The sequence below is a fragment of the Gekko japonicus genome, unplaced genomic scaffold (assembly GCF_001447785.1).
Source record: "Gekko japonicus isolate JY-2015 unplaced genomic scaffold, Gekko_japonicus_V1.1 scaffold144, whole genome shotgun sequence".
Taxonomy (NCBI): Eukaryota; Metazoa; Chordata; class Lepidosauria; order Squamata; family Gekkonidae; genus Gekko; species Gekko japonicus.
In genome coordinates this window covers 638,350-663,489 of record NW_015162478.1, presented here as the reverse complement: position 1 = coordinate 663,489, position 25,140 = coordinate 638,350, and the positions used below count along the sequence as shown (strand labels likewise).

Here is a 25,140-nt window from a genome sequence, read left to right as displayed (position 1 = left end):
ATGTGTTCGCACATGAGAAACTATTTCACCGTTCTCCTTAACTTCGTGCTGTGGAGCAGACAGCTCCATAGGTGATTTAAATTCTTCATCAGATTTGCACAATGAATGAACAAGAAAAGGATTATAATTATTCCTTCCAGCTCTTTTGGAACAAATTACTGAAGTTGTCGGCAACGGAAGCCTTCACATTCGGTTAGGAAAATTAAGTACAAAACAGAAAATTCTGCCAAAATACTTTGGGTTGGGCAAATGTTCCCAAACACATTTGTTTTTATTTGGGTGATGTAATGCTTTTATGCAAACCAAAACTTATATGTTACTCCCCCGACCGCCACCACAGTGGAATGCAAACATTGTTTTTCTTTTTCAATCTTAGGAAAAAGATCCCAGTTCATTATATGACGTCAAGATGTACGTGGAGCCCACAGAAATAACACCTTCCGTGGTATAATTACTCTCAAATTTTTGTTCAGATTAAAGTTTAGCTGAAATCCTACTACTGTAATTTCTTGTCTGAAAACTGAGAAGGAAGTTTTAAAAAAAATCTGGGTATGGTGAGTGGGTCAGAAAAATATCAACTTAGCAGGCCTATCACAGTTGCATACCTGTTTGTTACCATCAGGGTGGGTGGTAGCTGGATTGAGTAGCTCAGTGGAAGGGCGTCGGCTTGGCATGCAGAAGGTCCCAGGTTCAATCCCCAGCACATCCCGTTTAGAGGATCAGGTAGTAGGAAATGTGAAAGACCTTCACCTGAGACCTTGGAGAGTCACTGCCAGTCTGAGTAGACAATACCAATTTTGGTGGACTGATGGTCTGATTCAGTATAAGGCAGCTTCATTGCATGCTGAAGATCCAAGATCCTAGATTCAGTCTCTGGTGGTTCCAATAAAAGGATTTCATGTATTGGGACAGAGTCTTCTGTGCTTGAGACCCTGGAGGGCTACTGCTTCTCATGGTAGACGGTAATGGGCTAGATAGACCGTTGGTCTGCCTTGGTGTAACTTAGCTTCATATATCCATGTGTTCCTAACATCCATCAATCACTTTGTCCTGTAACCCTTTCTTTTGAAGCCCCAGAGAACCGTGAAAGCCTTGTATGATTACCAGGCCAAGAGACCTGATGAGCTGACGTTTTGCAGAGGAGCCTTAATTCATAACGTCTCGAAAGAAAGTGGAGGCTGGTAAGAATGGAGATTTTTTTTGATACATATGCTTAGAATATTTTTTGTATACTACACTGAAGCTTTGATTCAAACATAGACTCATGGCTTTGTGCAAATTGTTGTAATTTAGAAAAGGAATTTCTCAAAGGTGTTTGTGGAGGATGAATTAAAAAGTCATTTGAATGAATGAGATTCCTGAAGCATGGTAATGTGTGTTCACAATGCCATATTACTAAATACTAATAATAATAACCCATAAAGAAGCCTTTGAAAAAGTGTTGTTTTTTTAAAGGGTCCACAGTTGTGGTTGCTTGATATCCATTCTGGGGTCTGTTGGACTTCAGCCTTCTCTTAGTTGATTCTCAGATTCCCAATTCTCTTAGTTGATTCTCAGATTCCCAATATTCACCATATATAATTTCTCTGAACTGTAAAAATGTGCCCTGACCTGGGTAGCCCTAGCTTGTTAGATCTCAGGAGCTAAACAGAGTTGGCCCCGGATAGTACTTGTGTTGGAGACCACCAAGGAAGTCCAGGGTTGCTGTGCAGAGGCAGGCAATGGCAAACCACCTCTGACTGTCTCTCGCCTTGAAAACCCTACAGGGATCACCGTAAGTCGGCTGCAACTTTACAGCACTTTCCACCACCGTAAACAATACACTTGGGGAAAGAAACGTGCATTTCTTTCCATTTTTGTGGAGAACCTTATGGAGATTCACTTTCATTTGCAGTTTAGTGGTTATGCAACAGGCATGTTTTGAAATCAAAAGTCCTCTAATTGTTGGAATATTTAATACAGGGAGTGGCAAACAGTTTCCACTGTTATCATTTTGATAAAAACTGTAGTTCAGGCTGCTGTACCTGTCTTACTTTGATGTATCTGACCAACTTGTCAGTTGGGGAGCATTAGTGACACCTTTATAGACAGTTCATACTGTTTTCAGCATTATGATGAGGCTGACTTCATGATTCTGTCGAGGGCTTAAAACATTATAAATGGAAACTTGGAGAAGGCAGCATAAAAATCAAGTTTGCAGACTGATGGGCAGTGGAGTGAAGCAGGTGTTTTTTGTGTTCTGAAAAAGGTGACTTTAGTTCCTTCTCAATCATTCAGGTGGAAGGGAGATTATGGAGACAAAGTTCAGCACTACTTTCCAGCTAATTATGTTGAGGAAATGTCATCTGACAATGTTGATGAACTTGAAAGCCAGGTGAGAAGTTTCAATTGCTACCCTTCTTCCAAAACTAACAGTCCTTGTTTTTCATATATGTTCCTTACTTGATAAAATTCATTCAGGCACTCTGGTCCAAAACGAATGATCTTTATGCAAGGCTGTCCTTCTTGTGCAATAATGTCCTTTTTCATCCATGCTCAGTGGTAGAGCGTCTGTTTGGCATGGAGAAGGTACCAGGTTAAATCCCCAGCATCACCAGATAAATGGGAGCAGGTAGAAACAGTTGTGAAAGACCTCTGCCTGAGACCCTGGAGAGCTGCTGCTAGATAGAAGAGACAACACTAACCTTGATAGATCAGTGCTATGACTTAGTGTAAGTCAACCTCATGTGCACAGAATTTATACTGGCATATGTGCACTTGCATGTCTTAGTAAGGTTGAAGATGCTGAGAGCCAGTTGAAGATGAAAGCCAGTTTGGTGTAGCGGTTAAGAGTGGTGGACTCTGATCTGGAGAACCGGGATTGATTCCCCACTCCTCCACATGCAGCTAGCTGGGTGACCTTGGGTCAGTCACTGTTCTCTCAAGAGCAGTTCTCTCAGAGCTCTCTCACCCCCACCTACCTCCCAGGGTGTCTGTTATGGGGAGAGGAAGGGAAGGAGATTGTAAGCCACTCTGAGACTCCGAGTGAAGGGCAGGGTATCAATCCAACCCCTCTTCTTCTACTTATAGAAATTGGCTTGATTAGGTGTCAGCAAGAGCTTTTGGCTTTGCTCTGGCAACTGGTTCTTATATTACCTCTGCAATGAGGGAACCATGGTAGAGGCAAGTGGAGCTACTGTAGCGTGGCTCCTTTTGGCATCACTGGGGTGACGTAAGAAGCTTAGAACCATGCCAGAGGCACTGCTCTGTAGGCTCTTCCCACGTGGTCTCCAGCTTCTTCTGTTATCCTGTAAGATCAAGTGCAGCTCCTGCAGTTTCCACACAATCTAGAGGCAATAGGAATCAGTCTGATACGAAAAGGGTACCCTGATATTACCCAAATGTGAACGAACAGTAGAAAAATGTTTTATTTTTTAAAAGTTTCCCATAAAAGCCCTTATCATTTTGGTTAACTTGGTCCAGAACTTCATTCCTAAGAAGGCTTTCCTAATTTTCTCTGTTTGAAATCACTGTGAGTAATACCTGAATGTTGAGCTTCCTTTGTGTCTCACATCTTTCTTAATCTTTCCTTCAAAAAGTATTATTTTTTTTGCCTCTGTCACTGAATTTCAAACAGTTCAACTCAAATAAGGCAGTTCTTGGAATTTTACCTGGCCTTTTCTGGTGGCAAAGCAGTTTACCTATTCTAATTATTGTCAAGCAGTTAATATTTTGGTTTATTGTTGCTGTCATTCATTGTTGCTATAGTATATCTGAGTGGGCTTCCAGGAAAGGAAGTTGATTTAGTTCTAACAAAGAAACCAGTGGCAAATTTTAGATTTAAAAATAAACTTGGATGCTGTAAATTGTTGGCATCTTTGCCGCAGGTTTGTTAACAACAAAGGAGTTGTCGGGTACTCACAAGCTCAGCTTAGCCTTACCCAGGCTTTTATAAGTAATGAATCCCTCAGCAGAAATGGTGATTGTTTTTAAAGTGTTGCTCCAGGGAATTCAGTGAGTTGATGATTTAAGTTTTGGGTATTCTGCTAGCACAGTATAGTGGTTGAATCAGATCTGGAAGACCCAGGTTTGAATCCCTGATCTGCCCTGGAAGCTCACTGGGTGATCTTGGGCCATTTACTCTCTCTCAACCCAATCTACCTCTCAGGGTGGTTGCTGTGTTGAGGGAAAAACCAGGTTTAAAAATAATAATTATTTTATTTTAAATTTTTAAGGGGATACAAAAGAAAAAAGGGAATAGGGAAAAACTCATAGGATATATAATTACCAAAAACATAATGTAAGGGCAATTTGACAGATATTGAGGACATTCCTTTATCAGAATACATGTGTTTAGAAAAAAAGTATATGGCATAACAGCTTAACAAATATATAACACGATGTATATGGTGTGATGGCATAATAATATAACTTAAATATATATATGACATAGTAAATTAGAAGATCAGTATAATGACCTTCTCGATATATTCTACCATTTTCTCATACTATATTATCATTTTATCTTATTGATCTTATCTATTATATGGCATAACATAAATAACCTCATAGAAATTTGTATAAATTTTTCACACAATGGTTTGTTGTAGTAAACAACACACACAAATAATACCCTTTATATTTCATATTACAACTGTTGTATAGTATTATCATATGATATTAGACAATTCAGATGTATAACTAGAGAGATTGGTTATAATAATCATAGAAAACTTGCCAGTTGTTTTCAAGTTCATCTTTCGGTCTTTGGTTAATGTAGGCTCCGGTCACACGGGCAGGAAACTGCAGGGGGAAAGCGTGGCTGTTTGCCCCGTGGCAAACTAACGCACGGTTAAGCGATCAGACCTCCTGTGGAGGTCCTGTGGAGGTACCGTGGAGGTTCCGTGGGTAGGGAGAGGTGACGATCACAGGACACGCCTGCGCGCAACGAAGAAGCGCGCGGCGCGGCAAACTGGTTTTCTTTTTTTGTGTACACGACGAATGCGCATGCTCCGTTGGGTGCGTGTGCGCATCCACAGAGACTTGGGGGGGGAATACCCTTCTTCGCAAGGGGACATGGGCGGGCACCGGATGCCACCAGAAATGCGATCAGACGCCCGCCCTTGCCCCGCGGTTTCCGGAAACTAGTACCTCCGAGGTACTAGTTTTTTGCTGCGTGTTTTTGGCAGGAAGCCTTGGTTGTGCCACGGAAGCGCTACGCTTCCCAGATGTGCCGGTGAGATCGCGCCCAGAAAATCCGCCTGTCTTCCGTCTCTCTTGCGTGGCTAATGTTCTGTGTGACCGCAGTCGTAGTTTGTCAGTTTTGCCATAACTGCATATTCTTGCATCTTGTCTATCCAGTTCTCAAGAGTTGGACAATCCTCGATTTGAGGAGAAAGCAATGTTGAAAACCCCTTTTGGGTCCCCAGTTGGAAGAAAAGTAGGGTATACATAAACAGACCTGATTTCACCTATAGATCCATGTTTTCATTTACAGATCATTGAGGACAATCCTTTAGGGTCTTTGTGCCGGGGTATTTTGGATCTCACTAGATACAACGTTGGTAAGTAGCCCTCTGAATTCCTTTCCTCCTTATGTGGCATTCTGTTTTAACCCAGCCTTTGGCGTGAAGGGAATCAAGCTACCTTGAGCCACCAGTAAAGGTGGGGTATAAACATTTTAAGAAAACAAGATAAAAATAAATAGACTCTGAAATCGTTCTGTGTTTTGTAGCTTGTGGGGTAGGGCTGGATAAAAATTGCAAAAATAAATAAAACAGGAGACTCTGTAATTTTGCTTGTTTAATGGCACCTTGCATGCTCCATTAGAATCTGCTCCAGTCATGTCCTAACCTGCATACAGTGATACTCCCCATGGCCCTTTGCAAAGAAAATGGTGCATTTCCCCATTCAGACATGGTTTGCTTGGAGATGTGGAGCAGTAGCCGGGCAGTAATAGGTCCCCCCTGTAAAATCTTGATTAGCAGAGGCTCAGAAAAGTGGTGCAGGGAGGACACAGCCTCAACTTTAAAAATTGCACTCAGGCTGTTCATGAAATGACACAAGGTAGGTGGTTGTGTTAGTCCGTCTGTAGCAGTAGAAAAGAGCAAGAGTCCAGTAGCACCTTAAAGACTAACAAAACATGTGACAGGGTGTGAGCTTTCGTGAGTCACTGCTCACTTCTTCAGATGGCTGTGAGGCAAAGAAAGCCAGTGCTCTCGGAGGAGGGCCCAGATCTCCCTGGCAGAGCACATGCTTGGCATAGAGAAAGTTCTAGATTCAGCCTCTCATACCTTTAGCTCAGAGGATATCGGGTGGGAACTTGGAGAACTGAGCTGGGTGGACTGACTTGGCATGAGACAGTTTCATAGGTGCTATTTCTGCCACTGAAAATGTGACCAAATGAACATATTTCATATGAGAGTGTTGTAGTGGTTAGCGTGTCAGGCTAGGATCTGGGAGACCCAGGTCGACTCTGAATCCTCACCTTGCCACAGAAGCTCACTAAGTGACCATGTGCCAGTCACACACTCTCAGCCTAACCTGCCTCACAGGGCTGTTGTGAGGGTAAAATAAACGGAGGAGGGGAAAACAACGTAAGCAGCTTCAGATCCCCCTGAGGTAGAAAAGCAGGGTAGAAATGAAGGGATCTTTCTTTTTAAAAAATCAATAAAATAAAACATTTGTGCTGAAGTGGTATGTTGAAGAAGTGCAGTTTTCAAGGGATTTGTGAAAAGATTGGCAGGAAAAAATGATCTAAGAGAGAAGAGGGTAGGGAATGGGATCATGTGTCATCTGTCAAGTGGCGTTTGTGAAGTGTGTTTCTGTGTGTTATATACGCGGGGGTGTGTGTGTCTGTATGTAATACAGTGGGTACCATGATGTTTTCAGCCATCATCAACGGAGTAGTTGTATCTATGTGCTATCTGGACAAAGAAACACATGTCTCCCATATACAAACTGTTGCTGTCAGAATGCTGGGCGATGCAGTGGGGCCCCAGCAGAGCTCCCATTTTGGAGGGATGCCAGTGCCCTACAGATGAGAAACAGTGGCGTGTTTTATTGTGCCTCAGCAACAACCACCAAAAGATGGCGGTAGAACCTTTAGCATAATTTACGGGTGGGTGTTTGCAAGAAGATGGAAAGATAACCAGAAGTGTGCACATCTGACTAGTTCAACGTCTGCATTGTTTCCAATAGCAAAACTGCCACACGGAAAATATGGCAGGACTTTTGTCTTCGTCCTGGAGCCCAAGAATCCTGAGGATCCTCCTATTGAGTTCGCCTCTGAGAAAGTGGAAGAGCTGTTTGAATGGTATCAGAGCATTAGAGAAATCACGTGGAGACCCGTAGAAGAGGTACAAGTATGGGTGACAGAGAGCGTGGGTAATCGGAGTGTAGGTGTAAGTACTGTGGGCTTGAAACTTCATTTATAGCCTGCGTTTCTTGCAGAGACTTAAGGCAGGCTATAAAAAACATATTTATAAAAAACCAGTTAGCAAAGACTTCCAAGAAACAATGCTGTAGAACTAGGATTACAGAACAGGAGAACAATGCAAAGGGGGGGGGGACCCTGTCTAAGGTATGACATGCCATAATGCAGAAGGTAAAGTAAAGGTAAAGGTTCCCTTGTTCGAAAGCCAGTCGAGTCTGACTCTAGGGTTGCGGTGCTCATCTCCGTTTCAAAGCCAAAGAGCCAGCGCTGTCCAAAGACGTTTCCATGGTCATGTGGCCGGCATGACTAAACACCAAGGCGCACGGAGCGCTGTTTCTTTCCCACCGAAGTGGTACCTATTTATCTTCTTGCAATTTCTTGCTTTCGAACTGCTAGGTTGGCAGGAGCTGGAACTAGAGACGGGAGCTCACTCCGTCATGCGGCACACCCGGGTCTCGAACTGCTGAACTACCGACCTTCCACAGCCTGCAGTTCAGCATCTTAACCACTTGAGCCACCGCAGCTCCTATAATGCAGAAAGAGGGTTACAAATGTTGGAAGACAATGCAGTGAAAGAAAGATGATACATAGATTTTTTTTTATCCCCAAACCTGAGAGTTTGTAGCAAAATCTTAAGTCTGACATCTTATTGTTGTGGCATCAGAATGCATCAGTTATTATTCCTAGTGCCTGTGCAGTCCCAGCGATTGGGTTCTGCAATTGGGCAGAGCTGCTTTGAAACTTCCAAGAGCTTTTCTAGCCAAAGAGGAAGCAACAGCACTTTTCCCTCTGAGCAAGGAACTGCGCCTGCTTTGGTGGTTTGGGCCAGCATCTTCTCCTTTATTTCTCTGCTGGGCTAATGGCAGTCACGTCCAGGATGGCCATTTAATAGATAAGGAAAGTTCCCAGTGGGCCACCGCGTGGGAGAGCCAGTGGAAGCCAGCAGCAAGGGGAGCCATGCCTTAGTGGCTCTGTGAGCTCTGCAGGGGAGCGGCTCAGCTCGGACTAGAGCAACCATGGATGTTGGAGGAGGCAGCAGGTGAGCCAACACCTGTCATTGCTGTCCCTGGCCAGGTGTGTGCCAAGTGGCCCTTGCAGCACTGGCTCATAGCTCCATAGGGGTCCCTCAGCTTGTCTTGCTCCAGGACCATTTTAAAGTGCCAGCTCAGCCCTGAGAGCAGTTCTGACAGCTTTCTCTGCCAGAATGTCCTCCCCCCCCCCTAAGCTCTGGTATTTTCATCTGTCCACCATGAGTTTTCTCTTGTGTGTGTGTGTGTGTTAAAGAAAGAGAGAGAGAGAGATACTCCAAGCGCTAGAAGATTTCTAGGGTTGTTCTTTGCAGGTGTAGAGCTCAGTTTTGTGCCCGTTTCAGTCAAAAGGAAGGCAAGAAATCCCCCTAAATAAACAAACAAGTAAGCAGCCTGTCTTTGGGTCACCTGGAGACCCAAAGGTATCACCAAAATGTGATATCCTGTGAAAGCAGCCCCCCCCCCGGAATTAATAGAATTGCATACTTTGGGGGAATATTGTTAAATTAATAAATTGGTGTATTGCCTGTTTCAGTATTAGCTTGTAGCCACAGAGAGTCTTAAGCAAAATAATACTGATGTATTTCCCAGCTCCGTCTCTTCCTTTGACATGTTCTTGCATTAATAAATGTCTATAAGAGTTTTTTGTTTTCTGAGAGCCAGTTTGGTGTAATGGTTAGGAGCATGGACTCTAAACTTGGAGAACCGGTTTTGATTCCCCACTCCTCCACATGCAGCCTGCTGGGTGACCTTGGGCAAGCCACAGTTCTCTCAGAGCTGTTCTCTCAAGGACAGTTCTGGAAAGAGCTCTCTCAGCCCCACCTACCTCGCAGGGTGTCTGTTGTGGAGAGGGGAAAGGAAAGGAGATTGTAAGCCGCTCTGAGACTCCGAGTGAAGGGTGGGGTATAAATCTAATCTTCTTCTTCTTCTTCTAAATCCTCAAACAGGAAAATGAGAAAAAATACTGGGAAAAGAACCAGTTGATTGCCATAGAGTTATCTGACTTGGTAATCTATTGCAAACCAACAAGCAAAACCAAGGACAATTTAGGTAATCCCATTTTAATCATGAATTTGAACTTTTACTAACGTGCTTCTCCCCCCCCCTGCTGTCAAGTCACAGCTGATTTTTGGTGGCCCTGTGGGGTTTTCAAGGCATGAGACATTCAGAGGTGGTTGGCCATTGCCTGCCTCAGTGTCATGACCCTGGACTTCCTTGGTGGTCTCCCATCCAAGTACCAACCAGGCCTGACCCTGCTTAGCTTCCAAAATTGGACAAGAACAGGCTAGCCTGGGCTATCCAGGTCAGGGCACTTGCATGCTTAAACATGCTCAGAGAGTAGTTTCTTCTGGATGGGGAATCTCTGTTACCATATGCGAGTATGTACAGTTTACGTTACCTGTGTATCTTATTTCACACGCATAGCCAGAGCTTTTTAAAAATGTATTTGGTGCCTTTATATATTGCCTGTCCACTGATGTGGATCCTTAAGGCAGCTGACAGGTTGGAAGTGAAACAAACACACTAAAATCCTCAGACAGATTTAAAACAAACAAACAAGACTGAGGGACATGAAACACAGTTGCCATCCCAGTAATTTAATATAGTTCAAAGGTCTTCTGGAATAAGGGTGTCTTTGGTTTGCTCGGGAAGGCTTGTAGGGACAATACCAATTCCATCTCCCGTGGGAGGGAGTTCCACAATTTGCAGCTGGGAGCTGAAAAGCCCTTTTGTGAACCCCATGTAGCCTGGCTTCAGCTAAGAATGGTTCCTGGGTGAAGGGATCACCCATTTATTTCTCTAAAGATATTTTTATCCTGCCTTTCCTAGTTAGTCCAAGAAAGCTGGCAGATATGTCATTTAAAAACCCACAATGAAAACATAAAGCAAACTAGCACTGGCGCCCCAGTGATTCAACAGTTGTTCTCCATGTAGGTAACAAAGGTTTAGGAAGTATTTGCCTCATTAAAAAGCCCACTGGAAAAGCCACGGTTTTGTGTGTCCTGCAGAAAGCAAACAGCAATGGAGCCTTCTGGACTGCCCCCAGGAGCCCATTCCAGAAGGCAGATGCTGCGAGAGAGAGGGCTTGGGATCAGGCCGAGGCAGTGTGTACTTGCGCAAGTAGGAACAGAAAGCGGGAACTGTTGGGAAGAGCACAATTGGTGCCTGGAGTCTGGACGAAAAAAGATGCTGACCAGTGTTCCAAGAAGGGCACCAGAAATTATAAAAGGCTTAGGCTAGAGTAGAGAATGTCTCTGGAAGACATGGGATTGCATTAGCATGGGTGGTATCGATCCCTGTAAAGCCGCGAGATTCCCTGAAGGACCTTCTGAGGTCACTTGTAACATCTGCTGTATTAACATCTGAACTTAAGCCCTTGACTGGCAAGTGAATTGCTGTGTCTTATACATGAAGCACCTTGCAGTTCGTGAAAGCAGCAAAACCCTGCTGTCTGCAGAGAAGGAAAGGGTTTCTGTATGCTTGGGGGGACTTCCAAAAGTGTGTGGAAACATATTGTCTTGTAAATTAACCAAAGACTCCCTGCCCCTCAAAAAACTGCCAGTTGAGAACAGGAGGCACAGGATGTTTAGAGCAGTTGAGAGTTAACCAAATGGGGGGCAGTGGGGCAGGGTAGGTTGGCTCAGTCTCCTTCCAGCTATTGGGAGCTTAGAGAATCTGGGGGGGGGGGGTATTTGGGTGGTGAGGAGGGTTCTGATTCTTTGCAGGCCCCCAACCTGTTCATTGAAATACTCAGAAAGCAGAACAACTTTGGGCAGTGCACCTTTTGAGAAATGGGTATAGAACACCAAGCGCCTCACGCCCTTCTGATGGGTTAATTTTTTTTTTAAGAGACATTCTTTTTATCTGCATACTTCAATGCCTGGGTGGCGAACAGGTGGTAACGCTTGCTTCAAGTGGCACTGGCACCTGCCAGTTGCAACATTCCTGACCAGGAATAGGAGGGGTCACAGGTTTGGTGACAGATTAGTCTGGGCTAGATAGATTCCTGCCTGCTTCACCCACACATCGCTGCTGGCTGTCCTCCAGTGTACTAGACCAGAGGGGGAAAATCACAGAAAGTTCCCCAGGCTGCAGATGTTGTGCTTCTGTTGCAATTGTCAAGAAAGCTAATGGGGGAGAAGCATTATTGCCTTTGCAATGTGACTCTGCGCTCAGTGGAAATGTGCCTTAACCATTGATCCTTCCCACCTTTTTGTTTTCCCGCTTGGGTAGAAAATCCTGATTTCAGAGAAATCCGTTCCTTTGTGGAGACCAAGGCAGAAAACGTAATCAAGCAGAAGCCTGTTGATTTACTGAAATACAACCAGAAGGGACTGACGCGGGTGTACCCGAAAGGGCAGAGAGTGGACTCCTCCAATTACGATCCTTTTCGCTTCTGGTTTTGTGGCGCACAGATGGTGGCTCTTAATTTCCAGACGCCAGGTAAGAATTTCTTAATGGTCGTGCTTTTCTCATCTTTTCTCCTTATGCATGACCACCCCAGCCCTCCACAGTATCCTACTGCATTATAAAGAGGAGGAGGAGATTGGATTTATACCCCACCCTTCACTACCCAAAGGTGTCGCAGAGCGGCTTACAAACTCCTTTCCCTTCCCCTCCCCACAACAGACACCCTGTGAGGTAGGTGGGGCTGAGAGAGCTCTTGACAGAAATTGTTCTTTTTCAAGGACAGCTCTTATCAGAACTATGGCTTGCCCAAGGTCATCCAGCCAGGTGCAAGTGGAGGAGAGGGGAATCAAACCCGGTTCTCCCAGATTAGAGTCTGTGCACTTAACCACTACACCAAAGAAGGACTGAGATGTTTTCCGTGCCATGTTAGAAATACATTTGAATCCCTCCTGTGCTATTTGTGCCACATCTGAATACTCTTACTGGTCAGATGGAATGAGGAGGAGAAATCAAGTGTGCATTTTAAGTGGTGTGGTTCTTAATGTGAGCACTTTTTTGCCTGCTTTAAGCACAAATCAATTTAAGTGATTACTCCTTGAAAATGAAAGAAGTTTTGTGGCTTACAGCAAGTAGGTTGAAATATGTATGGCATAATGTTGCGTTGCGTTTTGCAAGCAAATATTTCAGTTTTGCATATAATGGTCTACATATAATGGTCTCCTTTGTGGACTTCTTGTGTTGTACCATTTCACTAGCTAATGGGAACAGTTTTAAACAAAAAACCTGTCGTAGACAGTTTGCATAGATCCCCTGTGCATAGATGATGGAGTATTACTAGAGTGCTATAAATAGTGCTCTATTACTAGAGTGGAACTGGTGGAGTATTACTGGAGTACTATAAATAGTGTTCTATTTATAGTAATGATGTCTGAATTGGTTGAAATACTTTGGGAAATTGCACAAGAAAGGCGCTAATTAGGGTTAGTTCCAGGACAGACAATGGAACCCCAAGAGTCATTTTAACCAACAATTTTTGGTGGCCTCCCCTATTTAAAGCATTGTTTTTATAACATTTTAAATGTGCAGAGTGATTTGCAACAGGTGTTAATTTACATGTTACTTCCGTGTTGTGGATAAGAAGCTTAGGCTGTCCGTCTTTCATGGCTAAGCAGAGATCTGCCCAGGTCTCTATTGTAAGCTGCCTTGAACCCTGAGGGGAGGCAGGGTATAAATGTTTTAATAACTAAATAAATAAATAAATGCTCTGTCTTTGGACTACACTGGCTTCATCTTCAGCAGCTTTACAGCAGGAGCATGCAAAATATGGCCCAAGGGTAGGCTTGCCAGCCCCTAGGTCCAGGCAGGGGATCCCCTGATTTCAGGGGCTTCTCCCTACTACAGACCAGCTGGCTGGCAGGGGAAACCCCGCCCCTAAACCAAAGAGTTTCGTCCATATACCAGAGTGTCACTGTGCAACATCCCCAATGTGAGGACGTCACTTCCAGGTGACGTCATCGCGTTGGGGACGTCACATGACACCCCCCCCCAAACCTCCTAAATCCCCCTGCCGGAGTGACAAGGGAACCTGGCAACCCTACCCAAGGGTGGTTCAGGTCTGGTGATTCAGCAAGCATTGTTGGTCTCCATGCCAGCTGGGTGCCCATGAAACAGCACCACAAGAGGTGAGTGGCAACTGTTGCATAATCTCACGTGCCTAAACTCTGTGTGTGAATACCACAGATACCACATATGACTGGGCATGGTCGGGGGTGGTGGTGTCTTTCCTCGCCCAGTCACTTAGCAGGAGTGAAGGTGCCACTCAAGCAAGGAAGACCAGTGTAATTATTCCTGCCTGAAGGGTTACATTTATCTCATAAACACTGCTTAGGGGTGTGAGATCACACTATGGGGGAAGAGGGTGTGTATGTACAAAGGCAGTTAAATCTTGTCTTTTATTATAGGGTTAAATGGTATTTATCTGACTAATGTTTTTCTAATCTCCCTTTTCCAGTCTTTCAAAAAAAAAGATCTTGCTGCTAATGTGGCTTTTTTTTAAATAACAAAAATCCTCTCTCCAGATAAATACATGCAAATGAACCACACCTTGTTTTCGCTTAATGGTCGGACCGGTTATGTACTTCAGCCAGAATGCATGAGGACTGAGGGGTATGACCCAATGCCCAACGAATCCAAGAAGAAACTACAGATGATTTTGACCGTGAGGGTAAATATCCCCTTTTCCAAAAAATGCATTCTCTTGTAGACTAGGATCATCTGCAGCTTGCAAGAACCTTTGTTTTCAGTGTCGTTGGACAGGTTCGTTAAATGGCAGCTCTTATCGCTTCTTTCAGAAGTATCCAGGTGCTGTCTACCAACATCTCCAGTCTGGTGGCAGTTCCCCTCCTGGAGATGGTAAAACAGTACGGTGTTAACGTTGCATATATGTAGAAACAATACACTAGTCTTCCAGATCGTGAGCATTTGGAGTTGGAAGATGTTCGCGCCTTTCCTAAAGGGGTTTCCCAGCCCATTTTTTCACCTCAGATACCTTCACCGTAATTACTTTAGATATATGTTGAGAATTGGAGCTGGAAATCATAAGGGTATGATTTAAAAGCACTCATGCCCCCCCCCCCAAGTCAATGGGAGCAACAACCCTTGTGTTTTCTCTCCAGTAGTGCAAATAGCAGCTTTGGGGGTGTGATTAAAATCAGGAAAATGTCACACAGAGGCGAGAATTAAGCATCCATGCTCAAGTCCCCGTAGCTGAGCGTTGATTCCCATGGTGGATGTGGGTTCTGGCCAAAGTAGTGGGCTCTCCGCATGGACCAGCTTTGTGGTCCTTTGTTGGCCACCCTGTATTTGTCATTGAAGAGATGTTTTTCTAACTAGGCATGAAAAAGCTGACACAGATTTGCTAGAACAGAGAACTTTTAAGGAACTAGGCCAGTCCCTGCTATAAAAAAAATGCTACAAAGAACAATTATTTTCTGATTTATGGGGATTTTTAGGGTGGGGGTGTCCACAGACATAGGAATCATAAGAATCATTGAGTTGGAAGGGGCCATACAGACCATCTAGTCCAACCCCCTGCCCAATGCAGGACCAGCCTAAAGCATCTCTGACAAATATTCGTCCAGACTCTTCTTGAAAGCTGTCAGCGAAGGGGAGCTAACCACCTCCCTAGGCAGCTGATTCCACCTTTGAACCACTCTGACTGTGAAAATGTTTTTCCTAATAGCCAGCTGATACCTTTCTGCATGTAATTTATACCTGTTGCTTCGGGTCCTATCCTCTGCTGCCAACTGGAACAGCTCCTTGCCCTCCTCCAAATGACAGCCTTTAAAATATTTAAAGAGAGCAATCATGTCCCCCCTCAATCTCCTCTTCTCCAAACTAAACATTCCCAGGGCCCTTAGCCTTTCCTCGTAGGGCTCAGTCTCCAGACCCCTGATCATTCTCGTCGCTCTCTTCTGCATCCTCTTGATCTTGTCCACATCCTTTTTGAAGTGAGGCCTCCAGAACTGCACACAGCACTCAAGATGCGGCCTGACCAAGGCAGTATACAGAGGGGCTATGACCTCCTGCAATTTCGATGCTATGGCCCTTTTAATACAACCCAAGACTGAATTTGCCTTTTTTGCCACTGCATCACACTGACTGCTCATATTTAGTTTACAGTCCACCCTTACCCCAAGATCTCTTTCACATATACTACTTACCAGAAAAGTATCCCCCATCCAGTATTTGTGCTTGACATTTTTGTGTCCCAGATGGAATATGTGGTCTTATTTCAAGATGGTGGCCCTAAATCAAAATCGCAGGTAAAAATGTTCCCCCTCTCACTCTGGGCCTAATGTTTTGCAAATTGGCACTAGAGCCTTGAAACGAAAAAAACGAATGAGAGCTGTGAGAATATTCCGCCAAGGTTAAGCACATTTTAAGACCTATTTGTTTAAATGGAGCAGTCCAAGTAGCCTAGCTTAGCCTGTAGTCATCAAAACTTGGGAGCTAAGCAGTGTTGGCTAGGGTCAGTACTTGGGTTGATTGATTGATTTAAATTTCTACCCTGCCCTCTCCATGAATGGGCTCAGGGCGGCTAACAAACATGGACACCCTGTGCCAATACAATAAAACAAGATAAAACAGATTAAATATCGAAATTACATAAAGTGCTCAATGCTGTTGCTCTTAAATTAAGACAAGATGGTGTCCAGTAGATGTTGACTCCATCCCCGTACAATGGTAGCGATCCGCCGCACCACTGAAATGTGATCGTCCTAGGGCCACTCCGTTCCCAATTACCAGCCGGGTTCGTTGGTGATGGTGGTAGCAGGAGACCACCAGGGAAGACAGAAGTTACTGTGCCAAGGAAAGGTCCCCTCTTGCCTGGAATGCCCCATTGACAGAGTTGCCATGAGTCATTTGTCACTCGACAGCATGTTCTCCTTCTCGTTGTTTAAATGGGAGAGTCATGGAGGTGCTTAAATTTCTCCTATTCAAAGCAATAGAAGTGAAACATGCCTAGCTTTGTTTGGAGGGCACCTTCTGTTCTGAAGAAAATAAGAGTATTGTACTGTAGCTGCTGAGTGGTAATTGTGACTGGATTGACTAGACTCAGTTACCCAAAAGCATGATGTGCTGATTTGCCACAGGTCATCGGTGCTCGCCATCTTCCAAAGCCTGGTAGGAGTATTGCCTGCCCTTTTGTAGAAGTGGAGATTTGTGGGGTTGAATACGACAACAATAAATTCAAGACAACTGTTGTCAGTAAGTAGTGCTGATCTTTTAATGTAAATAATAGATTCTGGATTCTGCGGCAGTGTAATTGATCGAATTCATCGCATCTAAACTTGAGTAGCCTAAAGAGGGTGGAAGTTGTGTTTCTTGTAATGTTCTTAATGTGTGCTTGAAAACAGAGCCCACTCCATCCAAATCTAAACAGTCTGAAGTGCCGCGACTCCAGTTCCCAGTATTTTTACCGAAATCAGTAGGACTTTGGCTGGATCCCAGCACCACACCGCATGCTAAATCAGTCTCATGCACAACAGCCTGCCTCTGGCCCAATCCTCCCCATTGGCCAAGACATTCGGCTGTCTTATCAGTTCTCCCCTTGCTTCTCTGCCCCTTGGTCTTCCATCCTAGGTCTGCGCCCCCAACCCATGGTGGCTTGCTTGCCTCTTACCCCATCCCAAGGCAGTGGCCACCTCTCCCTGGTAAGTTGGAGCGATAAAAACCACGACCATAGGATTAAGACATGCCTGCAAAACAGAGGAGCTGTCCGGGATTTAGCAAGACCACACCTAATGGGCTGTGTTTGGCTTGAAAGGGAAACGATAAAAATTTGCAGAGTGGAGGAGGGGCTGTCAAGCACTTGACAAGACCACACCTAATGGGGGGTTGTGTTTGGCTTGGTTGGCTACAAACCGTACAGACCTGGGTTGAATGTTCCCGGACCATTCACAGATGCTTGGGGTGTGTGTGTGTGTGTGTGTGTGCTCCATATTACAAAATGTCCCTCCCATTACAGATGACAATGGCTTGAACCCAGTTTGGGCATCCCAGGAACAGGTGAAATTTGAAGTGTACGACCCCAACTTAGCATATCTGCGCTTCGTGGTTTATGAGGAAGACATGTTCAGCGATCCCAATTTCTTAGCCCACGCCACTTTCCCTCTCAAAGGAATAAGATCGGGTAAATATCAAGGGAAACCACAGTGACGCTCATTGATGCATTACTTTTGCTCTCAGGACCCAGCGTGGCACCCTGCTGTACACTGGAAGCGGAATTGAGGCATAGGCTGCGATTCTAAGGATGCTTTCCTGGGAGCAGGCCCTGTAGCATAAAATGGGCAAAACCTGCTGAGGATTGCTCCCATTCTCTGTCACCCAAGAGACTGTAAAGAACTGCAGAGTCAAGCTGCAGAGTTTTTGAACATCACTCTTTTGTTATTTGCAACCTGGATGAACTTTTACATTCCCCCCCCCCCTAGTGACAGTTTGTTATGGTTTTTGCCTGAGCTCCCTGATCAGCCAGGGCCTAGGACCCAAGTGCCTCTTGTCTGTTCGTGCCAACAGGCTTTTCAATCAGCATTGTAAAGATTGGTCTGTGAGGTCTATGTGTCTCCTCCAGCTTTCTCGTAGATCTGGCCCCACCTGTTTTGGAGCGCATTGTCCAGTGCCCGGGTGGCCTGTTCATCCAAGCACGGCTTACATCCACTGAAGTCGTTCCTCAGGCTTTGCTTCGTTCGAAACGTGTTGGAGGCCTGTCGAGCTTGGACAGACTAAGAAGCTACTGCTTCGTCCTCTCTCAACAAAAGAGTCCATTTTCTTCTCTCAAATTCATATTGTGCCACTATGCACAATGAGTTTCTGGGTTTTCCCTGTGATTCTTTTTTTTAAAACATTGTTTTGTAGAACATTGTGAGTCACTGCTAGAACATAGTTTCGGAGGGCGGCCATGTTGGTCTGCGGTGGAACAGTTAAGATTTGAGTCCAGGAGCGCCCTGAAGACCAGCAACAGTTTCTGGGCATGGGCTTTTAAGAGTCAGAGCTCCCTTCATCGTACACAAGTAGAAATGGAGGCTTCCGAGTCCTTTTATGGTAGCAAGAAGGTGTGTGTGTGTGTGGGTGTTCTAAACAGTGCTTGTAAAGGATGCACAACTACAATACATATTGTCATCAGCTTGATTAGAGCCGAGGAAATGCTTGGGGCATTTTCTGCGGATTTTCTGCCCCCAGACACTTTGGAAGCTGAAACTCTTGTTGGATCTCTAAGGGACTACTGGACTCAAATCTAACTGATCGAATGGTGGCCACGGAAATGCTGTATGGCCTGAATTTCCCCCAGCAGGAAACGCAGTCAGTGTATGTAGCCTTGGATTGTTTTGTCATAGGAGACATAGAAATACCTGTTCGACGCCTGGCAGTTCTGCTGTTTTCTTTCCTTGACACCATCAAGACTATTGTATTCTGCTTGCCTCCTTTACCCTTGTGATGGACGCCCTCCTGCCGCCGCACACTCCGGAGCCCGGAATGAGTTCTCTCCAGTATATCCCTTCTAATGATAGTCTGGCTAGTTTTGGATTCCCCTTTTGCTTTTTGAACTCTTGCAGAAATGCAGATCCTTTGCGGCAGCTTCTGACTCTTTCCACCTCTGGCGCTTGTGACTGTCTCGGGATTCTCCGTGGCGCCCTGTTCTGTCCTGCTCTGCCTGCTGCTGCTGCTTCTTAGTAAATCTCCCGACTCTGTTCTGCTTTCAAGAAAGGACTTAGGTGAGCTGCTGTCATGATGTGTGATTCAGAGAAAGGTTGGCAACTTCTAGCATCAAGGCCTTTCTGGTCCTCCTCTTCCAGGATTTCGGTCAGTCCCCCTTAAAAATGGATACAGCGAGAATATAGAGCTGGCTTCACTCCTGGTGTACTGCGAGGTGCAGCAACTGCTGGTAAGTGTCGCAGCGACGTGTGACTTCCGCTAGAGCGGAGACTTGCGTTTGGCTGGGCGGCCTTTCTACGGATCCAGTTTATTCTGAAGAAACTTGGATGCTGGTTTCTGTATCCGTGGATGCTTCTACAGGGGAGGGGGGCCATGAAAGGGCACCCCAGCCGTGGCAAAAGCAGCAACAGGCTGATTCACCCACCCACCCTGTTCCCATGCTGCTCACTGGTGACCCCCCCCCTTGCCCCATCACACCGACACAAAAGCACAGACACAACAGCACTTTCCCTTTCCCTGTTGAGCAATGCTGTAATGCTGCGTCATGATTCGGCAGGGAAAGCAAAAGAAAAAAAAGGCCCGTGAAGGGCTGGGGGTTGGGAGCTGCCCTGCACCATTTTGAAACTAGAGCTTGACTTTGCCTCTCCCAACCTTGTGTTGGGAGAGCCAGGGTGGTGTAGTGGGTTAAAGAGCGGTGGACTCTAATCTGGAGAACCAAGTTTGATTCCCCACTCCTCCTCCACATGAACCTTGGGCCAGTCACAGTTCTCTCAGAACTCTCTCAGCCCCACCTGCAAGACGTCTGCTGTGGGCAGGGGAGGGGAAGATAACTGTAAGCTGCTTTGAAACGCCTTAGGGTAGAGAAAAGCAGGGTATAAAAACCAACTCTCCTTCTTCGGTTGACTTGGAGTGTCCAAGTGGTCCCTCCACGCACAGTCACCCAGCAGAGAAAAACAAAACTTGTATTTCTCCAGTCCGAAGGGAGAAATCGCTAGGAGCTCCATGGCTCACATTCAGAATGAGCACGTGGGCACTCCACTGTAATGAGCGGCTCCCTGCTTTCCATGTGGGGAGAAATCCCATGTGGAAGGACCTAATGAGTATAAACATCTGAATACGGAAGCCATAGACTGTCCACCAGGAACTGTTTGGAATGGTTCCGTCATCTTTGGATTTTGGAGTCCTTGAAGAACACTGAGCACTTGTCTGAATTAGGACTGGATTTTAAGACGTATAGTATGTTTTTAAACTATAAGTATATTATGTTTTATTGTAGCAAGGTTATCTTGCCCTTGTAAGCCGCCCTGAGCCCTACGGGGGAAGGCGGGGTATAAATCTGATAAATAAATAAATAAATAATTCCTTCCTTCAAGGAAATCACAATAGGGGTTTTTAGCCTTTCAGCAACTCTGTCAAGTACATTAGGCTTAGTTGCATGGGTGTCCCTGAAGAATAGAGACTGGAAAAATTTTCCAATTAGTGTGTGATGTGATTTAGCATTGTTAGTAAACAAAACTCTTCTGCTGTGGGACGGGAGGAGCCAGGACAGTTAAAATCTGTGGGCAGAAGTCTTTGCACCCACAGAAACACTATGCTGGGTACCACCCTAAGTATCCACAGAGTATCAGTGAACTTTTCATTTGGCTTATAAAGAACTTGGACACTTTTATTGAAACTTTAGACATTTTTAGCTTTGTCTGGATGACGCCCCGTTTAATTTTATCAAAGGCTTGTGTGTGCATGTTATGCCGTGGCCTGGAGAGCCCAGGCTCAGCCCAATCTCATCAGGTCTTGAAAGCTGAACAGGGATGGCCCCGGTTAGTAGTTGGCTGGGAGACCCCCCAGGGGACTACCAGGGTCGCTGCGCGGAGGCAGGCGATGGGAAGCCACCTCTGAACGTCCTTTTGCCTTGAAAACCCCTGTGGGGTCGCCATGAGTCAGCGGTGGCTTGATGGCACTTTCCACCACCACGCATGTGATATGAATAGTTTACTCTTTCTTGTTCCCCTTGGAGGAAGGTGAAGAGGCGATCTATTCGTCATTCCGGCAGCTGCGGCAACGCCAAGCCGAACTGAACAATCAGTTGTATGCTACACGGTGGAATCTAAGAAATTCTAACCGAGATGCTTTGTTGAGAGAGTTCAACGTGAATGAGGGACAGCTACAGATGTATCAAGAGACATGCAACAGAAGGTAGGTTGATGGCAGAACTCTTTTCTACGGATGCTCCATCATGAGAAATAAAGGGTCGTTCTGCCCTTTGACTGCTTTCCTCCTGCGTTGGTACTGGGGGAACTGCTTGATTAACCGAATTGAGGCAGGTCTGCCTTTATATGCGTTCCAAACATGGCAGTCCCCTGTGAAGGCATCGCTCTCCGGTCCCTAGACAGGAAGTAGATGCTTTCTGCTGCACTATCACTGTTGTCACAGAGCTACAGGACATTGTAGCTTTAGCATTTCAGTCTGTTTCAGTCTCAGAGGCGTTAGAGGCACACCAAAGAAAATTAAAGCTGATGATTTGGATCATATGACTTTCATCCATCACAGAAAGACTTTTCTTTGATTCTTCTCTGGCAGAAGAAGCCTATCTCCGTGAGGAGGAAAGTCATTGTCCATTGGAGGAATCCTTTCTTGAAGAAACAAAGACTTAGCAAATGAATGTCATACAATCCAGTTTAGTCAAAGGGAGTGAAAGAATCCAACCCATAAAATACAACATAAATACAAAGGTTTATTGACTTGTAGAGAGTCGGCATGGTATTTTGGTTAGGGTAGCCCTGGCCTGGAGTGCCCAGACTAGCCCGATCTCGTCAGATCTCAGAAGCTAAGCAGGGTCAGCCTTAGCTTGCATTTGGATGGGTGATCTCCAGTGAATACCAGGGTCGTGATGCACAGGCAGGCAATGGCAAACCACCTCTGAAATGTCTCTTGCCTTAAAAACAGATCTAGCTCACCACCTAGTGGTGCATAATGCTAAAAGAGCTAGAACTTCCGGCTGCCAGACAATGTTAGGATCTCCTGGCTATACTACACACACTGCCATATGATGATGATGATGATAATAATAATAATAATAATTATAATAAAAGGGGGGGATGTGTTGTAAATCAAAGAAGGCATAGAGTCAAACAAGCTAGAAAACACTGGGGGAGGGGAACTCCCCCACAGAGTTGCAAAGGGTGGAGATAACTGGATCCTCCAGGCTACTGGTCATGAAGCTGACCAGATGGGTAGTTGATTCTCAGTGGGGTTTGAGACCTGGTATAAGATGTGAATGTTGTTGCACCTGTTGGGAACAGTGACCACAAACACTATTAAGTTCAGCATTTGTCTCAGTTGAAAGTAGTCACCAAAGGCCAAAAACAGTCACATTTTATTTCAGAATAGGGAACTTTACAAAAATGAGGGGACTAGTTATAAGCAAGCTGCATGGGAAACACAAGTCAAATGCCCAGAGGATGCTTAGAAGCTATTTAAAACCACACTAATTGAGTCCCCATTAGAATCCATTCCCCAGGTTAGTAAACTCCACAAAGAGGCAGTAAATCTCTGAATACCAGTGCCAGGAGGCAACATTTGAGGAAGGCCTTGGCCTCTGTGCCCTCTTCTTGGCCCTCCAGAGTAACTATGTGAGAGCAAGAGCCCGTGTGTGAGACAGAATGCTGAACTAGGGCCCCGGTCACACTGGGGGGGGAAAGGTGCGGCTGAAGTGCAGCTTTTTGGAGCCGCATCAAAAGAACCGCGGCGGTGGGATCAGACAGACCCCCCCAAGCCGCCGCGCAGTTGCTCCCCAGCATGATCAGATGCCGGGGGGGAAGTCACAGATCGGTGAGCGAGGTGATCCCGCTGTGCATGCGCAGTTCTACAGGGCCTCCGTATGCTGCAGGGAGACGGGCGCGTTGACGATCAGACGCCGGCCCGTGATGCGCATCAACAGGTAGGTAGTACACTTTTGGTGCTACCTTTTTGCAGCGGGTTTTTGGCTGGAAGGGATGGATCGGGGACGGGTGCGCGCCACTTCCCAGATGTGGTGGTATGATCACACCCTCTTGATGCGCCCCCCGATCTGTCCCTCCCGCGGGGCAAATCCTCCCCTGTGACCGGGGCCTAGATGGACCACAGATCTGCTCTTACATTCTTGCTGCGTGGCTTTGGCCTAGTCATGTACTCTTCAGCCTAACCTACCTCACAAGGTTGTTGTGAGGATAAAACAGAGGACAATGTACACTGTCTGGGGTCCTCATTGTGGATAAATGCAGATATAAATGAAAGGGCAGCACTTACACATCAAACGTATGGCTGACTTTTGTCCTCTTTGCGCTCTTTCAGATTGCGGGAGAAAAGGGTCAGTAACAGCAGATTTTACTCCTAGAGAATCTGTTTCCTTCAGAGCATTCTTTGTCTAGAGCCACCTGGTAAGACATGTTGATTTACCCTGGAGACACTACATAGGGCAGAAGTTTTGCCTGTCTGAGATAATAATGCAAGTTAGAAAAAAATGTTTTGTTAGAATTTTTATTTTGTATACTACCTTTTACCAAACAAGCACACTACAAAAGCTGGGTTTTGTGTGTGTAGTAAACATTCCTTGTCCACGTTACTGATCTGAGTAGGGGTCTGGGAAAGTAATGGATGCAGTCATTTTGTGCATTTGTGTTTACCTCTCCTTGTTGGGAGAGTTGGACTACTGAGATTTCAGCTCCAGGTCCTCATTCAGCCACTAGTCAGTCTTTCTCTCAGCCTAACCTACCTCGCAAGGCTGTGGAAAGAGTAAAACGGAGGAGGGGAGAATCCTGTATCACCCTCCTTGGACGAAAAATCCGGATAATAAATAAAGCAGTCTGTTGGAAATGACAGTTCCTAGAACCATATTAAAACTCAGAAGGTCTATTATCTTGTACACTTTCACATGAACATATGAAGCTGCCTTACAATTGAATCAGACCAACAGTCTTGTCTGCTCAAACTGGCAGCAGCTGGCCAGCGTCTCAGGTGGAAGTCTTTCACATCACTAACTGCCTGGTCCTTTTAACTAGGGATACCAGGGATTGAACCTGGGACCTTCTGCATGTCAAGCAGATGCTTGATCACTGTGCTACAGCACTCTTTCTCAGAGGCATCAATCAGCGTAAGCTCTGTCATGTCTGTCTGGAAGGTATTAGTGCCAATTCATGACCCACTCTACAGTCTACCATTCGAGACAATTAAGTGTGCCGAGAAAGAAGCCTTTAAAGACCATTGAAAGTTGCCCTTGTTGTTTGATTGAGCCTCCTTATGCTTCTTTTGCTAGGTGGAACAGTTAATACTTTCCCAAAGGATGTCGGGAAGGAGGACAACCCTATGCATCAACTACAACTTATCAGGATTAAAACTGTTTTTGCAGTCATATCCACGTTCTCAAGAGAAGATAAGCCACCGGATTATTTTATGGACTGCATAGGGTTACTTAAAAAACAAACAACAAGAATGTTAGATTGTTTTTCTTGTGTGTGCTTGTGGTAGAACCTAGGATCTAAAAATCCCTGTTTGATTTACAGGGCTGATAACTTATTTATTTTAAAATGCATGCGTGAGAGAGAGAGACTGTATTTGTATGTGTAGGCTAGCACCAAATAAAAAAAAGTGGATTTGTACAATTATTAAAGAGATTAAATATATATATATATATATATGTATGTAACAATGGGCAGGTTTCTAGTTTTTATTTGCAGGCTTGCTAGGATTTGGAGTGACGGCCCAGGTTTTTCGCCCACTAGGCGAGGATACATTCTTACAAGGGGGCTGGAGCCGCAGCAGGCGGGCCAGGATCGCTTGAGGGGAGGGGGCCTGTGCCAGGCTGCAAAAGGAGCTCCAAAGAGGGCGAGTGGCACTTTCCTGTCATCCTGGGCTGTTTCTCGCACCTGTTGCCCCCGGCCTCCTTCTCTTTCTGTCTGGGGGGCTGCAAAGAGGGGAGTCTCTTGTCGGGGGCGGAGCAAGAAGCCGGCAAGGGAGGCCTCCTGTGCGGGGCGAGGAGGGGATGAAGCCGGCCAGAATGGAGCCCTCATCGAGCCGTCGCCCTAGGTGACAGTCTAA

General features: G+C 45.5%; 1 protein-coding gene across 1 annotated transcript in view; it reads left to right on the top strand.

Annotated features, from left to right (window-relative positions):
• The window catches only part of PLCG2 (phospholipase C gamma 2), a 98,336-nt gene extending 73,663 nt beyond the window's left edge, over positions 1–24,673 (top strand). Inside the window, exons 21-34 of the mRNA XM_015405807.1 lie at positions 377–445; positions 1,072–1,181; positions 2,278–2,374; positions 5,477–5,543; positions 7,180–7,337; positions 9,390–9,492; positions 11,677–11,886; positions 13,932–14,077; positions 16,509–16,623; positions 17,384–17,548; positions 19,209–19,297; positions 21,083–21,261; positions 23,398–23,483; positions 24,359–24,673. Coding sequence (XP_015261293.1) covers positions 377–445; positions 1,072–1,181; positions 2,278–2,374; positions 5,477–5,543; positions 7,180–7,337; positions 9,390–9,492; positions 11,677–11,886; positions 13,932–14,077; positions 16,509–16,623; positions 17,384–17,548; positions 19,209–19,297; positions 21,083–21,261; positions 23,398–23,440 — 1,551 coding nt within the window. The 3' untranslated portion in view covers positions 23,441–23,483; positions 24,359–24,673. The remainder of the gene's footprint in view (positions 1–376; positions 446–1,071; positions 1,182–2,277; positions 2,375–5,476; positions 5,544–7,179; positions 7,338–9,389; positions 9,493–11,676; positions 11,887–13,931; positions 14,078–16,508; positions 16,624–17,383; positions 17,549–19,208; positions 19,298–21,082; positions 21,262–23,397; positions 23,484–24,358) is intronic.
• The last annotated feature ends 467 nt before the right edge of the window (positions 24,674–25,140 follow it).